General features: G+C 38.4%; 2 protein-coding genes and 1 long non-coding RNA gene across 3 annotated transcripts; 1 reads left to right on the forward strand and 2 right to left on the reverse strand.

The window, feature by feature from the left end:
• Window positions 1-11,336: 11,336 nt before the first annotated feature.
• On the reverse strand, window positions 11,337-12,062 carry LOC110942910. Its single transcript, XM_022184673.1, has one exon. The coding sequence runs from the start codon at window positions 12,060-12,062 to the stop codon at window positions 11,337-11,339; it is 726 nt and encodes a 241-aa protein (XP_022040365.1).
• Window positions 12,063-14,941: 2,879 nt separating this feature from the next.
• LOC110940315 (2-methoxy-6-polyprenyl-1,4-benzoquinol methylase, mitochondrial) lies at window positions 14,942-22,779 on the reverse strand. The gene is made up of 9 exons (XM_022181868.2): window positions 22,631-22,779; window positions 17,357-17,460; window positions 17,156-17,282; window positions 17,015-17,076; window positions 16,775-16,933; window positions 16,527-16,671; window positions 16,366-16,437; window positions 15,376-15,484; window positions 14,942-15,222 (listed from the first exon to the last, which is right to left on the reverse strand). Exons 2-9 carry the CDS (start codon window positions 17,448-17,450, stop codon window positions 15,121-15,123), a joined length of 870 nt encoding a protein of 289 aa, XP_022037560.1. The 5' UTR covers window positions 17,451-17,460; window positions 22,631-22,779; the 3' UTR covers window positions 14,942-15,120.
• A 167-nt stretch (window positions 22,780-22,946) lies between these two features.
• Window positions 22,947-24,386, forward strand: LOC110940316. The gene is made up of 3 exons (XR_002592992.2): window positions 22,947-23,151; window positions 24,057-24,110; window positions 24,196-24,386. It is a non-coding gene; the product is annotated as an uncharacterized LOC110940316 (long non-coding RNA).
• Window positions 24,387-24,689: the final 303 nt, after the last annotated feature.

Below are 24,689 nucleotides of genomic sequence, written 5' to 3' on the forward strand. Positions count from 1 at the left end.
TTATTAGTTTAGGCAAAATAGACGTGAGTTGCAAAGACCCATTTTTATTTAAACATAAGATAGTATCAAAGGAGATGTGCCCCAAACGAGAGTGCCATAATTCATAAGATGCTCTAGGTGATTTTGTCAAAATTGAGGAAAAAACTTGAGGACCCATATGCAACACATAGAGGCCATCTTCACATCGACCCTGAGCCACCACTTGTTTCGTTGTGTGGTCCTGAATATAAAAATAGGGTTGGGAGAACAAAACATCCAAATGATTGTCAATGGTAAGTTTACTTATAGACATAAGATTTTTCATAAGGTTTGGAACCACCAAGATATCTTTTAGTTTTATATCCTTAGAAATATGAGATTGACCAATATGAGTAATGGGAAGAGAATTTCCATTACCGAAAATTACTGAATGTTCACCTGTGTATGGGGCTTAATTTTTTATGTTCACTGATGGGTTAGCCATGTGGTCTGTGGCACCCGTATCACCAACCCAGTCCGGACCCAAAGTAGTAACATGACATTGAGCATGAAAGGCCTTAGCCAAATCTGAAGGGGTAGGATGGGAGCGATGGGCAAAGTCAAGGAGGTTAGGGCAAGTGTTAGCATAATGACCATCCATGCAACATAGTTGACAGTGGGGGGTGCGACGGCCCCTACTGCGACCACGAGACCCACTGCCTCGAGAGAACCGCCCCCACGGCCTCGGTTATTGTTGGGGCTTCGAGTGATTTGGGTTGAAAAGGCCACATGTGGTGTAGAGTGTCCATGAAGCGACTGTAAAAATAGTTCATGTGATTCTGCCTGAATGAGAAGATCACGGAACCGAGGAGTCGGCTTGGAGGCACGAATGGCAGCAGAAAACGTTTCAAAAGAGGTGCCCAAGCCACAGAGAAACCAATGAATTTTATCAGGTTCATCAACCGGCTAACCAACAACGACAAGTTGATCACAAAGATGTTTAAACTTCCTTCCAAACTCTGAAACAGTAGAGGTACCTTTGGTGATGTGACGAAGCTAGTCACGTAGCTTCTGAACACGTTCAATAGGTATGTTGTTGTAGGCTGATTTAAGAGCAAGCCACATAGCCTGAGTAGAAGTGAGGCCTAGTGTTTCGGCAATAGCTTCTTCAAAGAGTGAGGCGTTGAGGATCATTATTGCCTTCTGATCTGCAGCAGCCCAGGCAGAGAATTGTGGGTTAGCAACATGTTTTTCGCCTTGGGATATTAGTGGTTCAGGGGCAGGAACCAAACCGTCAACATGAGAGACAAGTTCCTGGCAAGATAGCACAGGGAGGATTTGACTGCGCCAACACAAATAATTTGTTGATGAGAGTTTTATTATTAACATGTGCAGTAGTGTGTTCATGGACAGAATAGATTCAGATGATGAAGAGGCAGCCATAAGAGAAGAAAACAGAAAGAAGGAGGAGGGAGAGAGAGAAGGGAGGCGACAGTTTTAGGAAGAAGAAGAGCAGAGTTGGGGAGGGGGAAAGGTAGGTGTGATACCATGTGATAATATGAATAGTCTGTGCTCCCAAGGGTTAGGAGCCAAGGATCTTATACACAAAATAGTTACACTTTGGTACATAAAGAATAGATAAAATACAGAAGTAAGAACAATAATTAATTTTTTCTAACAGTATTAAACAACTTAGACTAATACCTAAACTTTGTTAGGTATTAAATAATAACAGAGTGGTCATTTGTAATAATAGCAAAGTAGGAGGATCACACATGTACACTTGTATTAGGAGGATCACGATGAAGGGTACCGATGATTTGAGAGTTTACTCCTTCTTTGTGTTTCTTTCTTCTCTTTATTAATCAAAGATACGTAACAATGGTATCAGAGCAATCTTTCCTCTCGACCGTTGGTTAATGTTAGGGTAACCACGGTGTTCTACTACATCAATTGAATTAGAGCTTAACAACGATGATTTGAGAGTTTACTCCTTTTCTATGTATTGTCATTTTGTAAAGAACGGATGTTTTACTAATTATGACGTATTATTTATTCAAAAGAATCAAAGAACCTGCTATGCTGTTGTGTGTCACTATATTATGATTAAATTTCTAAATGTAATATTTCTGTAACCGAAAGGTGTGTAGTATTTTGGCTTATAAGGATGGCAAAAGCATAGTCACATGGATCACAGTTTGCTCTGGTATATGGAACAAAAACAGGTACGCGATTTGTGCATTTCTAAAATTCGGTATGAGGAGGGGTGAGTTCATTCAGACGCCTATTCGGTATACGGAACAAAAACGGGTATGTGATTTGTGCATTTTTAAAATTCTGTACGGGGAGGGGTGAGTTCATTCAGAAACCAATTCGGTACACGGTTTGGCGTGCCATATAGTTTGGTGCGTCGTATCATATACAAAACATTTTATAATAGCTTTTTTTTTCCAGAAAATTCCAATTTAAAATAACACATTTTATAATAGATATTTATACATACCTAGGTGTGAATTGGCGTTATTAAAAAATAGTGGAAAAGAAGAGTATGTAACGACATAATCAAAGAGTCGGATTTTAATTTGTGTTACAAAAGTCTAATCGCTAGTCTAAATCAGCCTTTTTCGTTTTCTGTACGCGCATCAGCGCATTCCGGAACGACGAATTAGTCAGTCGGAAATGCGTTTTTATATGATTTGGAACGAATTTAGTGACAATAGGGTACGTCCAATTTTTTCGATCCGAATCGCGAACCCAAACTTCTTGCCACCATTCATGTTTGCAATGTGATTTAAAAATATCATAAGGCATTGTTTTACCTTGAATATTATTCTCTCAATGAATGGTCAAATCCAGATTTTCCTCCTTGTAATCCCAAAAGGATAAAATAAATAGAAAAAGATTGAACTTTTAGGTCAATTTTGCAATCTTAAAAATACAAAATTAGTATGACTCTAAAAAGTAAGTATAACTCTAAAGAGGGTGTTTTGGTGTGTGTAATCCCAAAAAGATTAAATAAATAGAAAAAGATTGAACTTTTGGTCAATTTTACAATCTTAAAAATCCAAAATTACATTTGGTACTGATAATGGGACAAATAGAAAGAAATACATTTTTTCTATAACTACATTGAGCTACTGGACTACACGATTGGTTAGCGAAAGTAGTTGATAGTTCTAATGTAAGACTTATGACACAGATAGACTTAAAAATAATAAAATAAACAGTCTAGACATTAAACTTTTGTAAAATATTACACGATTAAAAATACAAACCAAGTACCATACAATATAGCATTTATAGTTTTTTACCTAGGTATTAGCAGTTGACCCATGCTTACCATGCCCATCATTCCTCGATCTAAGCCTTGCCAAACTTTAATAGCATAGATCTGCACTTGTAGCGGTACTCCACCGAATCGTGCTAACATCCCACTAGTCGTGTAAAATACATATTATTTCCACACCACTATCAATGCTAAACTATCTCCAATAGTGTGCTTCATTTGTACTTTTTAACTCTTCTATATCTTTAGAATATAATATTTGACGTATCTTATATATGCTATTATTCCTATATAACAATTAGCGTAGGTCTTATGAATAGTATGCAGATTGGACAAAAACAGAACGTTATTTACGGTTGTGCCATCCCCTTTTATATTTGTAGAAGGAAATGAGTGACACAGACTAACACAGAAACGGGACGGGAGTGAAGAGAAAGATAGTCCTCCACCAATCTGTAACAACCCGCGTTTCGAAAGTCAAAGTACAAGTCAAAGTCAAAGTCAAAGGAAGAAAAGATTGCTAGTTGCGATCTGTCACTCCTTGCTTAACTAATGATTGTACACCTTGACTTGTAATCGAATTCTATTATTTATTGACTTTAATTGTATTATGTGGAGTATCTATAACAATCGAGGTTTAATCGCATGTTAATCGCTAATCTATTTATCGCTAATCGCATCGCATTCGCAGCTTTAAGTATAGGTTCTGTATATTGTTTTACGTGTGTGTGTCGTTTATGTGTTACTTGTGCATGTTTACTTTATGTTGGTGGTGATTAATCGAAACGCAATCGCAACTCTATCGCAACGCAATCTAATCGCAAACGCTAAACGCAAGTTTATTTATGTTGATTGTATGTTAGATATAATATTTGCGTGGCTATCAATATAATCTATCGCATCGCTTAATTGACACTCTCTTAAACGCATCGCAACGCTCAATGCACGAATCGAAACAATAAAACCCAACACACCACAGCCTTCGATCGAATGGTCATCCCTACGGATGGCCATCCGATCGGGTTGCCATCTGATCCATTACTGCACCGCCTTTCCCCTTTTGGAATCCTATAAATAGCATCTATCACATCACAAACAATGATGTGACAGCTCTCTCTGCGACCCTTCGACTTCTCAGGCCATTTTCCCTCGTTTTCTCGCGATTCTTGTAAGTTTCTTCCTCAAATCTTGTACAACTATCATCTACACACACTTCTTCATCTTTTTCATCAACAAATCTCAACTTTTAACCGTGAAATCAGCGGATTTGAGGTGTTCTAGGATGATGTCATCATGGGGCTCTCATGAACTTCAAGCTTTGACCTCATTCCACCAAGAACAACTCAAAACTGATAAATTTCAACATGATTAAACACTGATTTCACCTAGAACCTAAACATTTTCGAGATTAAGAAGGATTGGAAGATGTTTTCATAACTTTCTTTCAACTCTTTTACACTCTTGAACTCAAAACCGGTGGAATCGGAGCTCATTCAGGCCTTTCACTCATTCCTTCGTAAAGTGTTGGTTTGGGAACTGATTTCTATCAAAGAGACAACCGATTCACGGGTTGAACATGAACAACCGTCAAGAACAGTTAACTAATCAGACTGGGGTGATTCCTACCTCGATCGGAAGAATCGGAATTGATGGGGTTCCCGTTGTTTAACACATTATCATGTCTTCTCGGTCAAACCACAAACTTTTCAAACTTAACAAATTTTACAAATCTAAAAATGACCAAGTCACCAAACGGATTGTCATCCGATCGGATGACATTTGTTCTTCAACACTTGAACTTTTTACAAATTTTCAAAGATAATTAGTTTCTAACGGATTGTCATCCGATCGGATGACCATCCGATCGAATGACTATCCTGCTGTGAACTTGTTCTCCAAGAGATGTCTTGCTGGATAGATCGCTATCCGATCGAACGACCGTTTGATCGAACGACCTGAAAGGTAGAGTTACTTCTCTGTTTTTAAAATGCTACAACGAAAACTTCAAAGCCATCATACACAAACACATCCATCCCAAACGAGTGGCAATCCGACCGAATGGCCATCTGACCGGATGACCATCCGTCCGGATTGGCATCCGATCGGATGACCATTCGTCACTCATTACACTCGTCACCGTTTAACACGCCGTTCATCGCTTATGCTATCGTTATGCAATCAGGTTAACTTTCCAGCGCTCCCTTCAATCCTAGACTGTGTTTATTTATTAAATGCTATCTGTGAGTATACTCGATCCCTTTTTGCTTTACGCACTTTTGGGTGTTACATACGTTACCTATTTCAAATCACAATCGACAGACAACGCAAACACTTTTATACGCTAATCGTTACTGCATGTTATACGTGTTACTCGATGAATGCTTGTATGTTATGTTTACACAGTGATTGTTGCCTGACACCTTAGCAACGATAGTACTATAGTTTGGACTCAGCACCTGTCGTGGACAGGGGTTGTTAAGGGCTTTACTTCACGTGTTCCAGTGGGGATATGTGTTGCCCATTCTACAACTCGCAGTCACGTCTGTGCATATTTCATTGTCGATAACCTACATGCTTCACTCTGCTACATGTTACATGCTGGTTACGCGTAAAACGATTTCGCTATCTATTATACTACTAAACTTGTATGCTCACCTTCACACTATGTGCATTGATCTCTATTTTTAACGTATGTGACAGGTGTTTGAGATGCTAGGATGCTTGCTGTGTGGAATCAAGTAGGGGAGAGTCTAGAAACAAACAAACAATTTAAATTCTGAGTTGTCGAAACAATTTAATTGTCTATGAGATATTATGTCTGTATTAATTGATTTGCTAAGTATGTTATGGTATGGGACGTAACTTTAAATATTTGGTAAAATTAGTTGTTATGGATTTCTCCTGGACAATCTGTTTCGCTCAGTATCGCGCCCCGATGTTTCCGTCATCGGTTGGGGTGTGACACAATCCTTACGGCGGACTCACGGCGGCGCACCGGTGGTGACAGTTCCATCAATGATGTCGGTTCGGTTGTACAAGCGACCGGAGGACGAGGGTTCCATCAGTGATGTCGGTTCAGTGGTGTCCAGGTGGTGTACGAGGTCGAAGGGAGGCGGCGGCAGAATTTGGAACTAGGGTTCTGGCCGGTTACCATATCCCACAGCCGATCTGGCTTCAAGACGATGTCCCCGGCAACATGCAATGGCCGGGCAGTTAGGGTTTCGCCCCAAACAGGTACGTATTTTGACGAACAAGGTTAGACTTGACATCCATTGCTCTATTTCATTGGATGAGTGTAGCTTAGCGGGTCAATTTGTTGTATGTGGTCAGGGGGTGTGTGATGTGGTGCTCTCCGACGTCAGGTGGTAACGGAGTAACAGAAGCAGGTGACAATTGTTGAAAATATTTCAATTAAACAGTAAATTAATATAAACTTTATTAATTACCGAGTTATTGGCTAAACCAGTTTGTTCCAACTTGAGCAAACTGATTAAAGAAAGGTAGAAGAAGACTGTCCCGTTATCGGACAAATTAAAGAACACAAAAAATTAAAACCAACCTAGCGATTAAGAAAGGAGATCATTGAACTGCACGGATGATTCCTGTCCTTAAAGGATTTTACCCACTCATATTGCTGTGAGCTGCAGCGTAAACTCCCAGGATTTAATGCAGAACTTATCCGGTATTCCAACAGCAATGGAAACCAGAAAAACGCAGAAGCTGGAGAAGAAACTGGAGCACACAAAGTTGAGAGGCTGCGAAAAACTGTGTCTCTGAATGGGTAGCAGGAGGCCTTTATTTATAAGCTGTGATCACAACAGAGAATGAGAAAAACGGGGAATGGGATAACTCTCCAGAACCAAATTTGGTTGCTGGAGATAACCCACACGAATTCGAATTACTAGAGATAACCCCCATTGTTTCGAATTCACCTCTATCTCAATCTTATCTCATTCGATCCACACACCTGAACCGGACTCTGGCTAAAAATAAAAGCTCCTCAGCTCCTAGTGAAGTGCAAAGTGCGCCTCAAACGCGCCCATTCGCGAGCTCGCGGCTCGGCTCGGCGCGCGTGTGGGCTTTATCAACTTCTCAACCCATCTAACACTTTGGTGACCCATAAGGAGTAATCCCTTATAAACCACTCAAATTTCACTTCCCTCACCAATGTGGGATGGAGGAAACATACCAACTTGTATGTTCTCCTTTAATATTTCCAACAATCCCCCACCAAGTTGGAATGTTTCCTTTCACTTAGACTGATGATGTCACTAGGTGTCACGGAGATTAAACCCAGTTTATGTTGATAAACAAGAAGAGACAGATTTGATGGTGTCCTATGGAATTAAACCATTAACCTGATAGCCCCCTTCGGTTTACCCCCACACATCACCAGCTGACTTTGCATTCTCACTGAGCGCCAATATGGTTGTGCGCTATAAATCCTTTTCATGACCCTTTAGAAGATAAACCACTAATCTTAACTTGAGGCGACACCACCCCTAGATCATATAGGTGAAGTTTTACATCATCCATGTTGCTTGGATGCCTCCAAAACTTTGTTAAGAGCATTAGCTCACCCTTGTTCTCGGCAACGACATACTATCATACCTCACATGGATCTATCAAAAATTGATAGTACCTTCTATCGTTAAGTGACTTTGTTTTTACCCATTAAACTTGAGAAATAGGAGCACTAAGTTCAAGTTGGGTTTCTATCACTAACGATTCTATTGTGGTTTTAGACCAATGTCTCTCGCGGTATTCACAACCAAATCTCTCGTCAGAGGTTTAGTAAACGGATCTGCCAAGTTCCTACTTGTCTTGACATAGACAACCTTGATGGTACCACTTTCAAGCAGTTGTGTCATATAATTGTGCCGAAGACCTATGTGTCTTGACCTCCCATTATACACTGCGTTGTATACTTTAGATAGTGTGGCCTCAATATCACAATACATGGGAATGGACGGCATTGGAACATCCCACAGACGGATGTCAGTAAGAAGATCTCTAATCCACTCCGCTTCCTTACCAGCCGCAGCTAGTGCTATGAACTCAGCTTCCATAGTTGAGTGGGCAATACACGTCTGTTTCTTGCTCGCCCAAGAAATTGCTTCTCCTGCTAGAGTGTAAATCCACCCACTTGTAGATTTTGAATCACTGGTGTAATCAATCCAGCTTGCATCAGAATAACCTTCGAGTATTCTGGAAGAATACGTGTATGTCAGTTCTAAGTTACTGGTCCTTTTCAGGTATCCAAGTACTCTACCCACTGCCTTCCAGTGTTCTGTCCCTGGATTAACAATATACTGACTCAGTTTGCTTACAGCAAAAGCAACGTCATGACGAATGCAATGCGTTGCATACATCATACTTCCAATAGCACTCGCATACTCTAGTTGAGCCACTGCTCTTCCAGAGTTCACTTTAAGTTTCACACTTGGATCAAATGGGGTATTAAACTCTTTAATATTTAAGTGTTGAAACTTAGTCAGAATTTTCTCTATGTAATGAGATTGACTTAGAGAAATCTGACTTCCAGTTCTTTTCACCTTGATCCCAAGAATGGTATCAACTTCTCCTAGATCTTTCATCTTAAAGTTCGAGGACAAATATTTCTTAGTTTCAGAAATACCTTCAAGGTGAGTGCCAATGATCAACATATCATCAACATAGAGACAAATCACCACTGTATTTAGTATAAATACATCTGTCAGCACTATTATGTCGAAAACCGAAAGCAGTCACAGTGGTATCAAATCTCTCATGCCACTGTTTAGGAGCTTGCTTCAAACCATACATAGATTTAATAAGTCTACACATTTTGTTCTCTTGTCCATGCATCACAAATCCTTCTGGTTGCTCCAAATAAATCTCCTCATTTAGATACCCATTTAGAAATGCAGTCTTTACATCCATTTGATGGGTGTACAGCCCTTTCAAGGCAGACACCGCTATTAGAGTTCCAATAGAACTAATTCTAGCCACAGGTGCATAGGTATCAAAATAGTCGATCCCTTCTCTCTGCCTATACCCTTAGAAACTAATCTCGCTTTATAGGCAGAGATGGATCCATCTGGATGATACTTCCTTTTGAAAGTCCATTTGGATCCAATAGGTTTCTTTCCCTTGGGTAGATCAGCTAACTCCCAAGTTCCATTTCCCATAATGGAATCCATTTCATCATTGACTGCCTCCTTCCACAAAGGAGCATCTCTTGATGACATTGCTTCGCTGAAAGTTTTAGGATCATCATCCAAATTTACAGCGAAAATGACCTCTCTCGTCACTTTCTTTTGAGTTCCCTCAACCAGGTAAGAAAAGAAATCATTTCCATAACTTTTCACTTTTCTAACTCTAGTACTTTTTCTCGGTTCTTCAACTATCGGTGAAGGTTGGACTCTTTTTTCAGAAGTACTAGAAGTTGTGGTGTAATTTGAGTTTTCATCATCTCTAGAAAACTTGTTCTCAAAGAATTCCACATCTTTGGATTCTACAACTGTACCTGATTCGTCACCCAACAATCGATAAGACTTACTATGCGGAGCATATCCAATGAATACACTCTTGAAAGCTCGTTCTCCTAGTTTGAGTGTCTTTGGATCAGGTACGCGATAATAGGCAAGACACCCCCAAACCCTCAAATGTTCTAGGTTTAGTTTTCTTCCTTTCCACAACTCATATGGGCTCGTAGGTATCACATGACTAGTGATCCTATTGTGAACATAACATGCGGTTAACAAAGCTTCCCCCACATATTACGAGGTAGATCCGATTGATTTAACATACAGTTAACCATCTCTACCAAGGTTCGGTTCTTTCTCTCAGCCAAACCATTTTGTTGGGGAGTATACGGTGCAGTTCTCTCATGTATGATGCCTTCCTCTTCGCAGAATGCAACAAACTTTCAGTTAAAGTATTCTCCGCCTCTGTCCGAGCAAAGAATTTTAATGCGTTTCTCTCGTTGTTTTTCAACCACAGCCTTATATACTTTAAATGCCTCAAAAGCTTCGTCTTTTGAATGCAATAAATAAACATATAAGTATCGGCTCGAGTCATCGCAGAAAGTGATAAAGTATCTCTTACCCCCACGAGTAAGGACTCCATTCAGTTTACAAATATCTGAATGAATTAGTTCTAGTAGTGATGTATTACGTTTATGGACACTTGGAAAAGGTTTCTTTATGAATTTTGATTTCACACAAGTTTCGCATTTTTCAAAGTCTTTATCTTTTAATTTTAGTAAACCTTTAGTTTGCATTTTTTCAATGTTTTTAATATTAAACGTTTATGCCATAAAGAAATTGAACAAGCGATATAATCAGAAGACATAATTTCATTCAATTCAAAAACCAACTGCATTACATTGACCAAAAGTAGTACTATCACTACCACTATCACTATCACTATCACTTTCATTCCCAAAACCATCAATTACAGAAACACCCCCTTCATCCAAGTCTTCTTCTTCTTCAATCCCATCTTCAGCTAAGTCAAGGCGATACATTCCACCCGTGTTCGTTGCTTGACCCACATAGATGTTATCTAGAGAAAACTTCACATGGAGATTCTTGAGAACCAGCTTGTAACCATTTCGATCAAACTTATCAGCAGAAACAAGACCCTTGGTGATACCAGGAACATGCAACACGTCCTGAAGGGTAACCACTTGACCATCTTTAAAGTTTAGTCACACTGTGCCTTTACCACGGACTTCTACACGATGTCCATCAGCACATACCACCACTGTTCCTTGAGAACGGGACCATAAGTGAGAAATGAGCTACGATTCCCACAAACATGAACAGTGGCTCCAGAATCCAAAAACCATCCTCTACATGCCACAATGCGTGTATATTGAGAAAGCATGTTAACTTCTCCAAGACCCACATTGGCCACTAGATTGGTGACTTTCTCAACATCAACAGCACTTGTAGAACCAACCGTAGATCCAGATTTCCTTTGAGAGCACTCTCGTGCATAATGCCCGGTTTCTCCACAAACATGACATTTACCAGACCTCTTTGGTTGATGGTTGTTAGTTTGTTGTGACTTCTTGAATTCCTTTTTCTTTGGTGCTATAAACTTCTTATTCTTTGATGCCCATTTTCCCTTTTTGACCAGATCCTCCAGCAACATGATTCACACTCGATCCGACTTTACTTCTTTTGTCCCTGTTGCGCGTTTCCTCCTCAATTCGGAGGTGCTTCAACAGTTTGTCCAAAGAGTAGTCCTCAGACTTGTGCATCATTCTCTTTGAGAAATCTTTCCAATTAGGAGGCCGTTTTGCAATAAAGACCCCTACTTGAAATATTTCTGGCAGCGGAATAGAAAGTGCGGTCAATTTGTTAACAAGAACTTGGAGTTCATGCACTTGCTCCAGGATTAACTTTTCATCAACCATTTGAAAGTCTAAGTACTTGGAAATAAGGTACTTGTTAGTACCTTCTTCATGAGCCTTGTACTTATCTTCCAAAGCTTTCCACAATTCTCTAGTACTTTTTACAGGCGTGTACAAGTCACAGAGACGATCCGAAAGAGAATTTTTGATGTGGCCAAGGCAAAGATCTTCAGCTTCCTTACGGACAAGTTTTTGCTTTGCCAAATCTTGATCTGGGACCTCTCCAGCCTCAAGAGGAGGGTCTTCAGGGATTTCAGGCAAGTTTGGATCAAGGATATAGTAGAGTTTCAGCACAACTAGCATGAACTTAACCTTGTCCGCCCAACGGGTATAGTTCTGACCATCGAATCTGTCCAACTTGACAAACTCTTGATTCATGAATCTCAGATTAGCTGTTGGTAGTTCATAGTCCATTAGTACTGTTGATTAAACACAAATAAAATCCTTTAAGATTGTTGAAAATATTTCAATCAAACAGTAAATTAATATAAACTTTATTAATTACCGAGTTATTGGCTAAACCAGTTTGTTCCAACTTGAGCAAACTGATTAAAGAAAGGTAGAAGAAGACTGTCCTGTTATCGGACGAATTAAAGAACACAAAAAATTAAAACCAACCTGGCGATTAAGAAAGGAGATCTTTGAACTGCACGGATGATTCCTGTCCTTAAAGGATTTTACGCGCTCGTATTGCTGTGAGCTGCAGCGTAAACTCCCAGGATTTAATGCAGAGCTTATCCGGTATTCCAACAGCAATGGAAACCAGAAAAACGCAGAGGCTGGAGAAGAAACTAGAGCACACAAAGTTGAGAGGCTGCGAAAAGCTGTGTCTCTAAATGGGTAGCAGGAGGCCTTTATTTATAAGTTGTGATCACAAAAGAGAATGAGAAAAACGGGGAATGGGATAACCCTCCAGAACAAAATTCGGTTGCTGGAGATAACCCACAAGAATTCGAATTACTAGAGATAACCCCCACTGTTTCGAATTCACCTCTATCTCAATCTTATCTCATTCGATCCACACACCTGAACCGGACTCTAGCTAAAAATAAAAACTCCTCAGCTCCAAGCGACGATACGAACGTGCGCCCATTCGCGAGCTCGCAGCTTAGCTCGGCGCACGTGTGGACTTTATCCACTTCTCAACCCATCTAACACTTTGGTGACCTATAAGGAGTAATCCCTTATAAACCACTCAAATTTCACTTCCCTCACCAATGTGGGATGGAGGAAACATACCAACTTGTATGTTCTCCTTTAATAAACCACTCAAATTTCCTTTCCCTTATAAACCACTCAAATTTCACTTCCCTCAAATTTCACAGAAGCAGGTGACAATATCCAGTAACAGTTGTTGTGAGCAGCAGTGGTTCTTGATGGTGTTCGGGTCGGGATCAACCATGGTCAAACATACTCAACCAACTCAAAGTCTGACAACAGTAGGTCAAGCATGGTCAACAGAGAGGTATAGTCGAACCGGACAACTTATTTATTTAATTTGATGCTTCTAACATGTATACTGTGGGACAAACGAGCATAAGACGACACGAACCGATTAGACATTACTAACACACTAGAAGCGAATGAATATCATAAGACGGCACGAACCAATGGAATCAATAATTAAACATTATCAATATATTACTTCGGGATATAAATAAAGAGATAGGGTCGATGTGGTAGTTAATGAATACAAGGATTATGGGACATTAGACAAATAGGTAATTGATCATCGAGACCTTGAGCAAAAACTTAAATATGTATATTGACAACTCATGACCTTTGGGACATATTTCAAAATCAAAGACATAATAAATGCTTTTGGGATTTGGATGTTAACCAAAGAAATTTGGGCATAGGATTATTTATGGATTACAAATTTACAATCAGAATTATTAATGCAAAGAGTGGAGATATAGAGAAAGCATATATTAGGCTGACTTGAAAATGGTGTGGCAATCCAAGTATGCAGTCATAGAAGCTACGCTCAGCTAAGCTCTTGTTTCATCAGTTTTTGAATAAAGAACAGAAAATCATTCACTTAGTTATAGAACTTGACACACCCTGTTACGATTCAAATTGCAAATCCATATGCTATAGCCAATGTTAAATTTTCTTACTCACAGGATATTAAGTATTAAAATCTTCTTTTACAAATGTGGCTTATTTCTTTTAATACCCCTAATATAATATGCTTATTGATTAATTTGTGCCTTTGCAACTGGAATGAAGCAACAAGTGTTGATTATATGTGGATCTAATACCTACATGTTATTTGCAGAAGCAGAAGAACTTGTAGTTTGTAAGTGAAGATGGAATGAAGAAGTTGTTTGGTTAGACTATTAAATTGAAAAATAAGATTATTAGGACACAAAATTAGACTTTTGTTATCAAGGCAGCACCATATTTGGATTTACATAGGCTTCTAGATGTTGTCGTTTCCTCTTTTGAACCAAATCATATGGTTTTCTCGATTTTCATGATGTTGTATCAAAAAAAAATCTTAGATTTCTTAAAAGAAAAAGCGATGATTGACCTTTGATCAACAAAGTTTAGGAAATCGTTATAAACAGATTGGTCACGAGTGTTTTAGCATAATGTTTTCATACTTTTTTTACTGTATTTAAAGTTGTATTCATCATCTTTGCTTTATTAGCTATCTCCATTGGTAATCTTTGCTTCTTTGCTCATTTTACATTTTTACACCTAATTGTCATACATTACTTAACTATATTTCGGGTCAACTATTGCTCTATAGTTATGAATTTATCATACAATATTTAGTGCTTAATTCACTTACAACTACTATGCTCATAAACACTTTACCACTGAAGAAGACTTTTTATTTGCTTAAGTTGAGTGTTGTACACAATTTCATTGCTGGCACAACATTTGAATTGTATTTGGAAGCTCTATCAATATCCGTTGTTAGAGAGGCTAAATATTAACCTATCAACCTAAATTTAATCTTAACCGTTAGCCACCCGCAAGACGGTGGGAAGCCAATGTTTAAAATACAAATAGCCATGACACTAATCTCGACCCGACCCACCAGCAAGACTTACCAGCATATATATGGTAGCCGCTATACCTATGCAGTTTAGAAGAATTGTAAAATCAGAACCCAGTTTTTGAAAATCTTTACATAAATCGATAAATGAGCCCCGCGCAAGGCGCGGGTGGATAAAACCTAGTTACCATAAGAAAAGGGTTAAAAATAATTTATAAAGATTATGAATTAGCTTTTGTTGAAAACTAAAAACAATATAGTGAATTTAGCATTATTATTACAATTTAATAATAAACAACTATTTATTTTTCAGTTTATGAATATTATTTGTTTTCAATCAAAGTATCAAAACAAAAAAAAAAAACATAAACATGGTATAACATTACAAAACAAAAAATGCCTCTAGAGAACACAAATTATACTTCCCTTGCGATAATGAATTGATAAAGACTGCATAAGCACCTAAATTTTCAACCCAGAATGGATTGCCACCACTCCTCCCACAAGATTTTCATACTCGACCTTTTGAAAACCGGCATCCGCGATCATTGAAGCAAAAACCTCCTAAAAAAGTAAAAAGCACCATGTTTTATAATCAATATCCGACATACAATTCTAAGAGTGGATCGGGTCAAACTTGTTGAGAGTCTCCCCCAAGTTAATGTTTGATGAATGCAAAAATGAGTTAACAATGCTTACGGGTAAAAAAATATATACCTGAGGAGGAAAACGCCGCACGCTCTCCACTAAATACTGATAAGAATCACGATCTCCTGCAACAAGCTCTCCCATAACTGGAATGACGGAGAACGAGTATTGATCATACCTGATTATTAAGCAAACAAAACAATATCAGAGTGAAGAAACACATTTTATTAAATTACCATATTTAGAAAACTAAAAGTAGTCCACTTTTGACTTTAAAAAGTCAACACAATGATCTTTCTTTTTTTTAAAAATCCAAAATGTGTCTATTGTCTATTCTTTTGCTTGAACCAAAGGAAATAGGCATCAATTTAACAATTAAAAACATAAAACGCACTGTCATGTAATTCTATGCATGCAGATGATGTTATGTTCGTTGAAGAGTGGTCAAATACAAACTTGCAATACTTATCGAGAATATTGGGGCGGGGACGGAAAAAGATGGAGGATTGGGGATTAAAAAGGCTTAGAACAATCAGTTTGGCACTTTTGTCCAAATGCATTTGTAGGATGAAAAAGGAAGATGTTTCTTTATGGCTCAAGTGTATTAGGGCGATCAATAACATAGAGAACCGGGATTTTGGTAGAATGGGCAAACAGTCCATAACGGGCCCATGGTCGAAGATCGTTAAAGTAGTGATCCAGTTGGAAAAAGAAGAGTTTTGCAGGTAGAGGACCTGGTTCCATCTGCCGTGAGAAATTTCGCATGGGTGAAATGTTCCTCTAAAAGTCCCGTGCTTCGCGTGGCGTTTAGTACAGAACCGTATTCCTTTACCGACAAATATAGCTACAGGGGTATAATGGTAACTTCTACAGCTTGTAAACGGTGCTCATTGCAGGATGAAACAAACGGCAGATCATGTGTTTGTATCCTGTCAATTTGCAGCAAGTGTTTGGTCTGGGCTATCGAATTGGTGCAAGATGGATCTACAAGGGAAAATTTCGCTAATGGAGATTTTAGGTGTGGTCTCGGAAACAATATATTGTTTTGAAACTACTTACAGCTGCTTGAAAACTGGAGTGTCTACATGGCTAAGTTCAAGGCAAAGGAATCTCCCTCCCTTTTTCAGTACCCTGATCAAAAAGAAAACTATTAACAGAGAACGATTTGTCATTGATGACAAATATTTAAATCAAAATTTTACAGAATATTTATCAAGCACCTGTATGCTTCCGCAAGAACTTTTTCAATATGTGTAACATTCCTAATACCAAAAGCGATGGTGTAACCATCCATTGAGTTATCCTCAAACGTAAGCCTTTCTGCGTCTCCCTCAATCCATGTGAGAGATCCCAAATCTCCAAGCCCTAAACAGTTGGAAGATATACGGTGGTTAATAAACTTGCATTATCTCTCTAACCAATACATACATACATACATACATATACACACGAATAAACGCACACTTACCTCTTTGTTGGGCTCGCTTTCGACCAACGTTTAACATATTTGGATTAATATCACAAACATGTATTTGTGTTTCTTCATGCAAATCATCTTCGAGTGTGTCATCTACGGCTCTGCGGTGGACACTATATATAGTTTCCAGGATCCTGAAAGCAACATCACCTGTGAAGTTTAATAAACATCAACTTCTCTGAAAAGAAAGAAAGTAATTTATAAATTAAAAAAAAAAAAAAAAAAACTAACCTGTGCCACCAGCTACATCGAGATGTTTCATCCCAGGAAACGGACTCAATTTTGAAACCAATCTGGAAAAAAGAGCGGGAATATAATAATACAAGCCTGGTGGCCGAATGATGGAATATGAAATGAAGTTTTGAAGTTTACCTCTCTTTCCACAACCGATGCAGTCCACCACTCATGAGATCATTCATGATGTCATAGTTGGATGCAACTTTGGTGAAGACGTTACCAACTAATTGGCTTTTATCTTCTTCATTTACTTCTTTAAATCCTGCAGTACAACTAACAAGTCAATACCGGGATTTTCTTTTCATAAAGATGTAATGGTCAGTAAGGTTGACGTACCAAAGCTAGTAGCATGGGAATGCAGTGTAGCTGCAGGAGTGAACATGGGCAAAATCTTGCTCCTCAAGCTACGGGCAGCTATTCTGACCGGCATTCTTATAACTCTGTCGGGGTCAACAAACAAGATTAATGTTAAGCCTGAATTTGAGATAGAGAGAGAAACTCGAGAGAGGAAATTATTTCACGTTCAAGCTATGTTCTGTTTTATCCAGGCAAGCAACAGCCCCTATTCCAGCCCTGTTTTATTGGTAAAAAAGGATCAAACGTGGAGAATGTGCGTAGGTTATCGCGCGTTAAACAAGATTATGGTGGCCGGCAGGCATCCCATCCCTAACATTGATGAGCTACTCGACGAGTTATACGGGGCAACGGTGATTTCAAAAATCGATTTGAAATCGGACCATTATCAAATCAGGGTGAGTGATCAAGACGTGGCTAAAACAGCCTTTCGAACTCACTACAGGCATTATGAATTCAAGGTTACGCCTTTCGGTCTATCTAACGCCCCGTCCACTTTTGTTACGAACAGTTTCGTAATAACAGTAGATGATCGAAAGATAGAGAAGAAGAACACAAGAGAAGAGGAAAACTCAATTCAATCGATGGTTAAGTCTGTTACAACGCACACACTATATAGCCACTAACTACCAATAACCCCCTAGACTATACAACAATTACATATAGGCCCCTTTACTTATTTTGACCCGTAACAATACTCTCCCCTTATAAGACTTTTGACCTCAAAAGTCAAAATAATAATAAGATACCCACTAATCACAAGTATCAAAAACAATTGCATGTGCTTTATTCCAACAATGAAGACCACAACAGTATCCGCCGAAGGTAATGCAGTATGAGTTGTCCAAATAATCCGTCATGTCTTCACCTATATTTTGCTCCAACTTCAATAGCATTTGACATTGTTGCATAAAGAAGATCATCTTAATAGCTTCCCTAATCCACAGTTGGAGCACAAGCACACTCAAAAGTTGCAACAACAAACTGATCACTCTGTTGACTTCCCAATTTAGACACCAACCATTTTTTTTACCACTTGACCAGTTCCAATATGCCTTAATACTCCATAGTTTTACCAAACTACCCTCTGCTGTCTTAATACTCCAGAGTTTTAACAAACTATCAGCACCACTAGAAACACAAACAAACTGAGCACCATGACTACGAACCTGAACTATGAAAATGCATGTTCTGCAGCCCTCAAATGTTATAAAACAGTTACCATTAGGACTTAGATATGCAGTATATGTGTGGAAAACCCAATTGAATGATAGGAACCAACTTTCTTGGAACAAAAAACTCATTTTTAATACATATTGCCAACCCGGTTTCCATTCAAACGTTTTTACCCTCGCCAACTCAAACTTATGCTTTTCACTTCTAAGTTTTTTCCACATTTTAGCCAGCACCTTAAGGGCATTTTCTGTTTCTTCTTGAAATCTATACAAGCGAGATGAAAACCCGTATCTAAGGATATCACCAGAATGTAACTTCACATACCATTTTTTCCTTACCTGAATTTTTTCCACAACCACACCTTCCCGATTTAACACAACTAATGGGTCAACTAGAATATTTTCAAGACTTTTCTGCACCATATCAAATCGAGCCTTAAGTCCTATGTTTTCTTGATCATAAAGTATCACAGGGACTGTTGTGCTGTTGTCAACATTAACCCTTTCAAATTCAACACCCACATCTTGCTTGAAAGACTCACTACCATGTAAATTCTTAGAAAAATCAGTTCCTAAAAACTCATTATCACCGAGTTCTTGAACAAAAACAATAGACTCATCACAAATCTCCTTATCTTTAGTGCTTTTATGAACAAAAACAGTAGACTCATCCATTACTTCATCGTCAATCATTTCTTGAACAATGTCGGCTTCTTGAATTTTTCCATTCTTGAAAAACTCATTGTCTTTCATCAATTCTTCAAGAGTGATATTAATATCAAACTCTAAATCTTTGTTATAAAAAGAAGAATTTGGATCAAATGGAGAGAAAGAATCTTGCAAGCCATTAGAATCAATTTTTAAAGCCAATGAAATCACATCTTTCACCTTAGTGCAACTATATTGATGCCATTCGACAAAGATATTCCTAATTCTTGGTTCTAAACCACATATGAACAGGTAGATAGCATAGAAATCAGACATTTCTTCAGAGTTTCTAACCTGATCGAACAATAAGAGGAATGAATCGCAATAATCTCTGACAGTACCTTCTTGCCGTATTGACATAATCTTGTCCAAAGCCAATTCCATGTTGTTTCAATAATTTCTTGATTGCTGGACACTGTTGTGAATCACCAGAACCGATGGTTGAACCGTTTCTTGCCCTAATTCGAAGTCACCCAAATCTGATTGTTGAACCCTAATTCGATTGCTGCAGTAGAACACCGTTGTTACCCGAATCTTAACCCACGGTCGTGAGGAAAGATTGCTCTGATACCATTGTTACGAACAGTTTCGTAATAACAGTAGATGATCGAAAGATAGAGAAGAAGAACACAAGAGAAGAGGAAAACTCAATTCAATCGATGGTTAAGTCTGTTACAACGCACACACTATATAGCCACTAACTACCAATAACCCCCTAGACTATACAACAATTACATATAGGCCCCTTTACTTATTTTGACCCGTAACAACTTTCCAGTCGACAATGAATGATTTGTTTCGTCCTTATTTAAGACGCGTTATACTTGTCTTCTTCGATGATATTTTGGTTTACAACAGTGGTATGGAACAGCATATAGCCCACCTCGGTCAGTCAATGGTTGTTTTCTTGGGGCATGTTATCACAACAGAAGGGGTATATGTGGAACAATATAAGATCTCCGCCATTCAATCACGGCCGATCCCGTTATCAGTCAAAGAAGTCAGTGGTTGTCTTGGCTTAACAGGCGGTCTGTGAAAAATTACGGTTCGATTACAGCTCTCACCAAAAAGGATGGGTTTCTTTGGTCGGAGGAAGCTCTAACAGCCTTTAATAGGCTGAAACAAGCTCTGATGTCTGGCTCCTGTATTAAGACTTCCATGTTTCTCCAAAGCTTTTACCTTTTATTGTGGAGTGTGACGCATCGTCTCGATTATAACTCAAGAAGATCATCCAGTAGCCTATTTTAGTAAAGGTATTTCTCTCTCTAACAGGTTCAAATTGGCGTACGATTGAGGGTTACTAGCACTAGGCCTTGCTGTTCAGAAATGGAATTACTATTTGTGAAGCCGTCATTTTGTTATCCGCACTGACCATTACGCCTTAGAATTCCTGTTAGAACAAAACATTACCACTACTGACCAACAGCATTTACTAATAAAACTGATGCCTTATGACTTTTGAATCACTCATATTACGGGGAAAGAAAACCGCGGGGAGGGGGCAGCAGATGTGTTGTCCCGAACCGAAGGCCCCATTCCAGTGACTTACTAGCGCTCGCTGTCCCTTACTGTATAGATCTCACAGACATCAAAGAGGGCCTCAAGTCCGATACGTTTACCAATGATCTCGTGCACCGGTTAAAGGCTGACCCAGTCTCAAAAACTATTGCACGAAGTGCATTCTACCCCTGTCGCTGGTCGCGGGGGGGGGGGGGGGGGGTGGATTCTGGAAACATTGAAAAGGCTTTCGGATCAATATTTCTGGCCCAAGATGAAGCAAGAGGTACGGGTTTTTGTCCAACATTGCTTAGTGTGTCAACAGAAAAAAAATAAAACTTTATCCCCAGCCGGTTTACTTCGGCCATTACCTGTACCGGAGAGAATTTGGGAAGACATATGTATGGACTTTATTGTTGGGTTACCTACTTCAAATCGATTTGACACCATTTTCGTTGTGGTTGATTGCCTCATCAATTATTTCTGACCGAGACGTCATTTTTCTTCGCAATTTATGGCAAGAGTTGTTCAAGTTATGCCAAACAAAGTTGCAGCTGAGTACTAGTTACCATCCACAAACGGACGGTCCAACGAAGGTGCTGAACCGTTGTTTAGAGGGGCGTATTTGCGTTGGTTTGCTCATAAAACCGGCTAAGTGGAGTTTTTCTATACCTCGGGCTGAATTTTCTTATAATACCGGTTATCATTCCACAACCGGCACCACTACTTGGGAGTCTTATGATTTGCTCGCTGAACAATTCCCTTCTTTCCGCCTTATGGACAAGGCGTTTTACTGAGCTGGAAGTAATGATAGCAACCTGATAAAAGTATATTCGGGTCAACGCAGCTGACTTGGGGCAATTTAAATCCATTTTCGGGTATCTTCTAGACCCATTTAGTCAAAACAATAGCGGGAAGGTGGGGTAATGGAGCAGAAGTTCTCGAGAGGGTTTCCAGTAGCAGTTGGTAACCGTTCCAGAGTAGTATTGGCAGGCTTAGCAGTTATTTAGTTTTCTTGTTCTTGTTTTTACTTTTTGATTATCTTATCATCTTCATTTGTTACTGAATCATCACCGTTAATTGGTTCTTCATCCATCGCCAATCCAATATATTGTTGAATTGCAGGAATTTGGTGGTTAACCGTAGCTCCGATAGGAATCGGTAGCTCTGATACCATTGTTAAGCTTGAATTTGAGATAGAGAGAGAAACTAGTGAGAGGAAACTATTTCACATTCAAGCTTCTGTTTATTGCTCAACTGGTTTAATACCAACTAACATAATGTTAGCTGATGAAGAACTACAATATTACGGAATTAGTCCTCTTAGTTACAAACTTGCCGATTACAACTAGTTCTATTAATGGGTCGTAACAATTAAAGATATTATCATGCTAACTAAAACTATTGAAGTAAAATGACAACATGGCAATACAGAAACAGCAAATAGATCTTGTTACCAGTTCAGCAGTATAAATTGTTAACTGTTACACTTGAAAATACATGCATCAAATGTGGTTCATGCAAACGTTAAATAAGCACCTAAAGATCACAAGATACTCAACTAATCAAAATCTTAAACAAGTTCAATAATCCATAAAAACATATTTAATATTTATTATCACAGTTTACAGACAATTTCCATAAATGTAAACTCTTTGAGACATTTCATCAAACACCTTGCCTGCATAGTGAAAATGATCAAATTTGCAATCCCAAGCTCGTTTATGTACATGGGTTTTAAACTTGAATCAGACTTTTATAATTTACAGAACAAACTACATAAAAATAAATACATCACACCGATCAATTGCATGATTTGAATTTTGTATTATGTGAGACAAAAAGAAGAAATTAAATTTCAATTCGATGAATATACCAGAATTTAATGTCGTCACCGGAGGCTGCAGTAGATCGAGAGCAAGCAGAAATGAAGAATTGCTGTGCTGTAATCGTGGTGATCGGTGAACGTCACCAAACAAACGAACGAAAGAAACACACGTTGTTCAATTTATATTTATATTTACATACTCAAAAATTTGTAACATAAATAGGCAATAGAGGGTTGTAACTTATGCTTAATGGGTTGTATGTGCTTTGTGTGGTTGTACAACAATTTTTCAAAACAATATATATGGCCACCGTCTTTTCTTTCTCTCTTTAAAAAACACTCGTCGTTGGGTTCTATACAGAAGACCTCTAGCAACGCCGTCGTTACCTTGCAGCGGTATAGAGAGTTTCCGACAACAAAGGAGAGGAACCTCTGCATCTGCTACCATGTTTCTGGCAACAGCGACGGTGTCGGCTGCATTTGTGACGGCGTGACCTAGGGTTCTGACCCAGATGCTGCTCATGTAGAAGAATGTTGTACTTGTAGGTGTGGCCATGTTCAAGAACCTTGTAAGTTGCCCACCATGTATTTGATGAAATGTCTCAATGGGTTTTCAAGTTGTTTTTTTTTTTTTTTTACTTTTTGTTTATGTGGGCTTTGTTTTTTTAATCTCTTGAGGGTTTTTGTTTGTAATAGTAGCTTAATTTGAAAAGTGTTTGTGTTAAATTGTTTAGTTTTGGTTTATTGAAGGTGAAATTGGTTTTAGATCTGGTTTTATGTTTATTGAGTTTTGATAATGTTTTTGGGGTACAAAAGGGAAGAAGTTCTTGGTGTAGGTATGGGTGGGATATGAAGGTCAAGATTTGTCGGGTTTGACTACACATGTACAAGAATTGGGACGGTGATGAATCTTTAAGTTAGGTTAGCTTAATGAACTAGAGCGGGTAGTTTCGTTCAAGTGTATAAATGTGATAGCAAGTTTTGTATCACTAATGTGGGCATAATAGTAGAATATTAGTTTGCTTTAGCTTTGCGAAACTGGTTAGAGCGGGTAACCATACTAAGCTTTGGTCAAATAAGTCACCTGAAACTAACAAGCATGACCAAAGTCAAAATCACCAAAATAAAAAAGGTTCGTGTATTGTGATGGTGGTTGCATGATGGTTAGGATGGTGAGTGACGATTGTAACAGTTGAAGCTGGTTATGAGTTGGATATCTTTTTGTACTTTTTTTGTACAAACAGATTTGAAGTTTGTTAGATTATCTTTGCTTAGGTTGTATGGAGTTACCTATTAATTTTTTTTCCTGTTTTCTCGTGGTAATTGTGTTGGTAGATATAAGGACTTGTAACTGGCTTCTTGGTTGTTGGTTATTAGTAAAAGGGCGATTAACTGTGAACATGTTGGTAGCATTGTGATTAAGTTGTTGGTTTGCCAATCCTCTTGACACCAACTTTGTTTTTTCAATTGACAGTTGTGTTCGAGTACAGTCATGATTGTGAAGATTGTTATTCGCTTTGCTCATGAGGTTTGTCTTACTATCTTATGTTTTAATTTATGTCATGTGTGCATGTTGTGTATCTGTTTATGTTTGTCTTTCCATTTATTTGTAGCATGTTTTTAGTTTAGCCGTATATTAAAAGAAAGCAACTTGCACAACGGTGTTATTATGGGTGTTATTAAGAAGGAAGCAACTTCAAGATGTCATCAGTTGTAGGTTTAGAAGAATATGTTTGTTGTCTTGATGTACATTGTTGTCAAAGCCTGTTGGCATGTTTTTTCTTCAAGGATTTGAATTTTTTTTACTGCTTGAGTTGGTATAGTTAAAGGTACTTGAAGATTTTATTGTTCTAATGTCGGTCCTGTTTATGACAAGTTTTGGCTCCTTGAACAAAAGAAAATAAACAAGGAGGTATAGGATTGAAACCTCCAATGTTTTGAGTTTAAACTTGCTTGATTTGAAAAGGATTGTGAAGACATCGTTTATGATGGGCTCAATTACCCCTGCCGCAACGCGGCGGGCCTTTTATCTAGTTAAATTTTAATTTTTATCGTAACTTAGACCTTATTATTATTGTTGTTGTTATTATTATTATTATTATTTGAG

The sequence above is a fragment of the Helianthus annuus genome, chromosome 5, assembly GCF_002127325.2.
Source record: "Helianthus annuus cultivar XRQ/B chromosome 5, HanXRQr2.0-SUNRISE, whole genome shotgun sequence".
Lineage (NCBI taxonomy): Eukaryota > Viridiplantae > Streptophyta > Magnoliopsida > Asterales > Asteraceae > Helianthus > Helianthus annuus.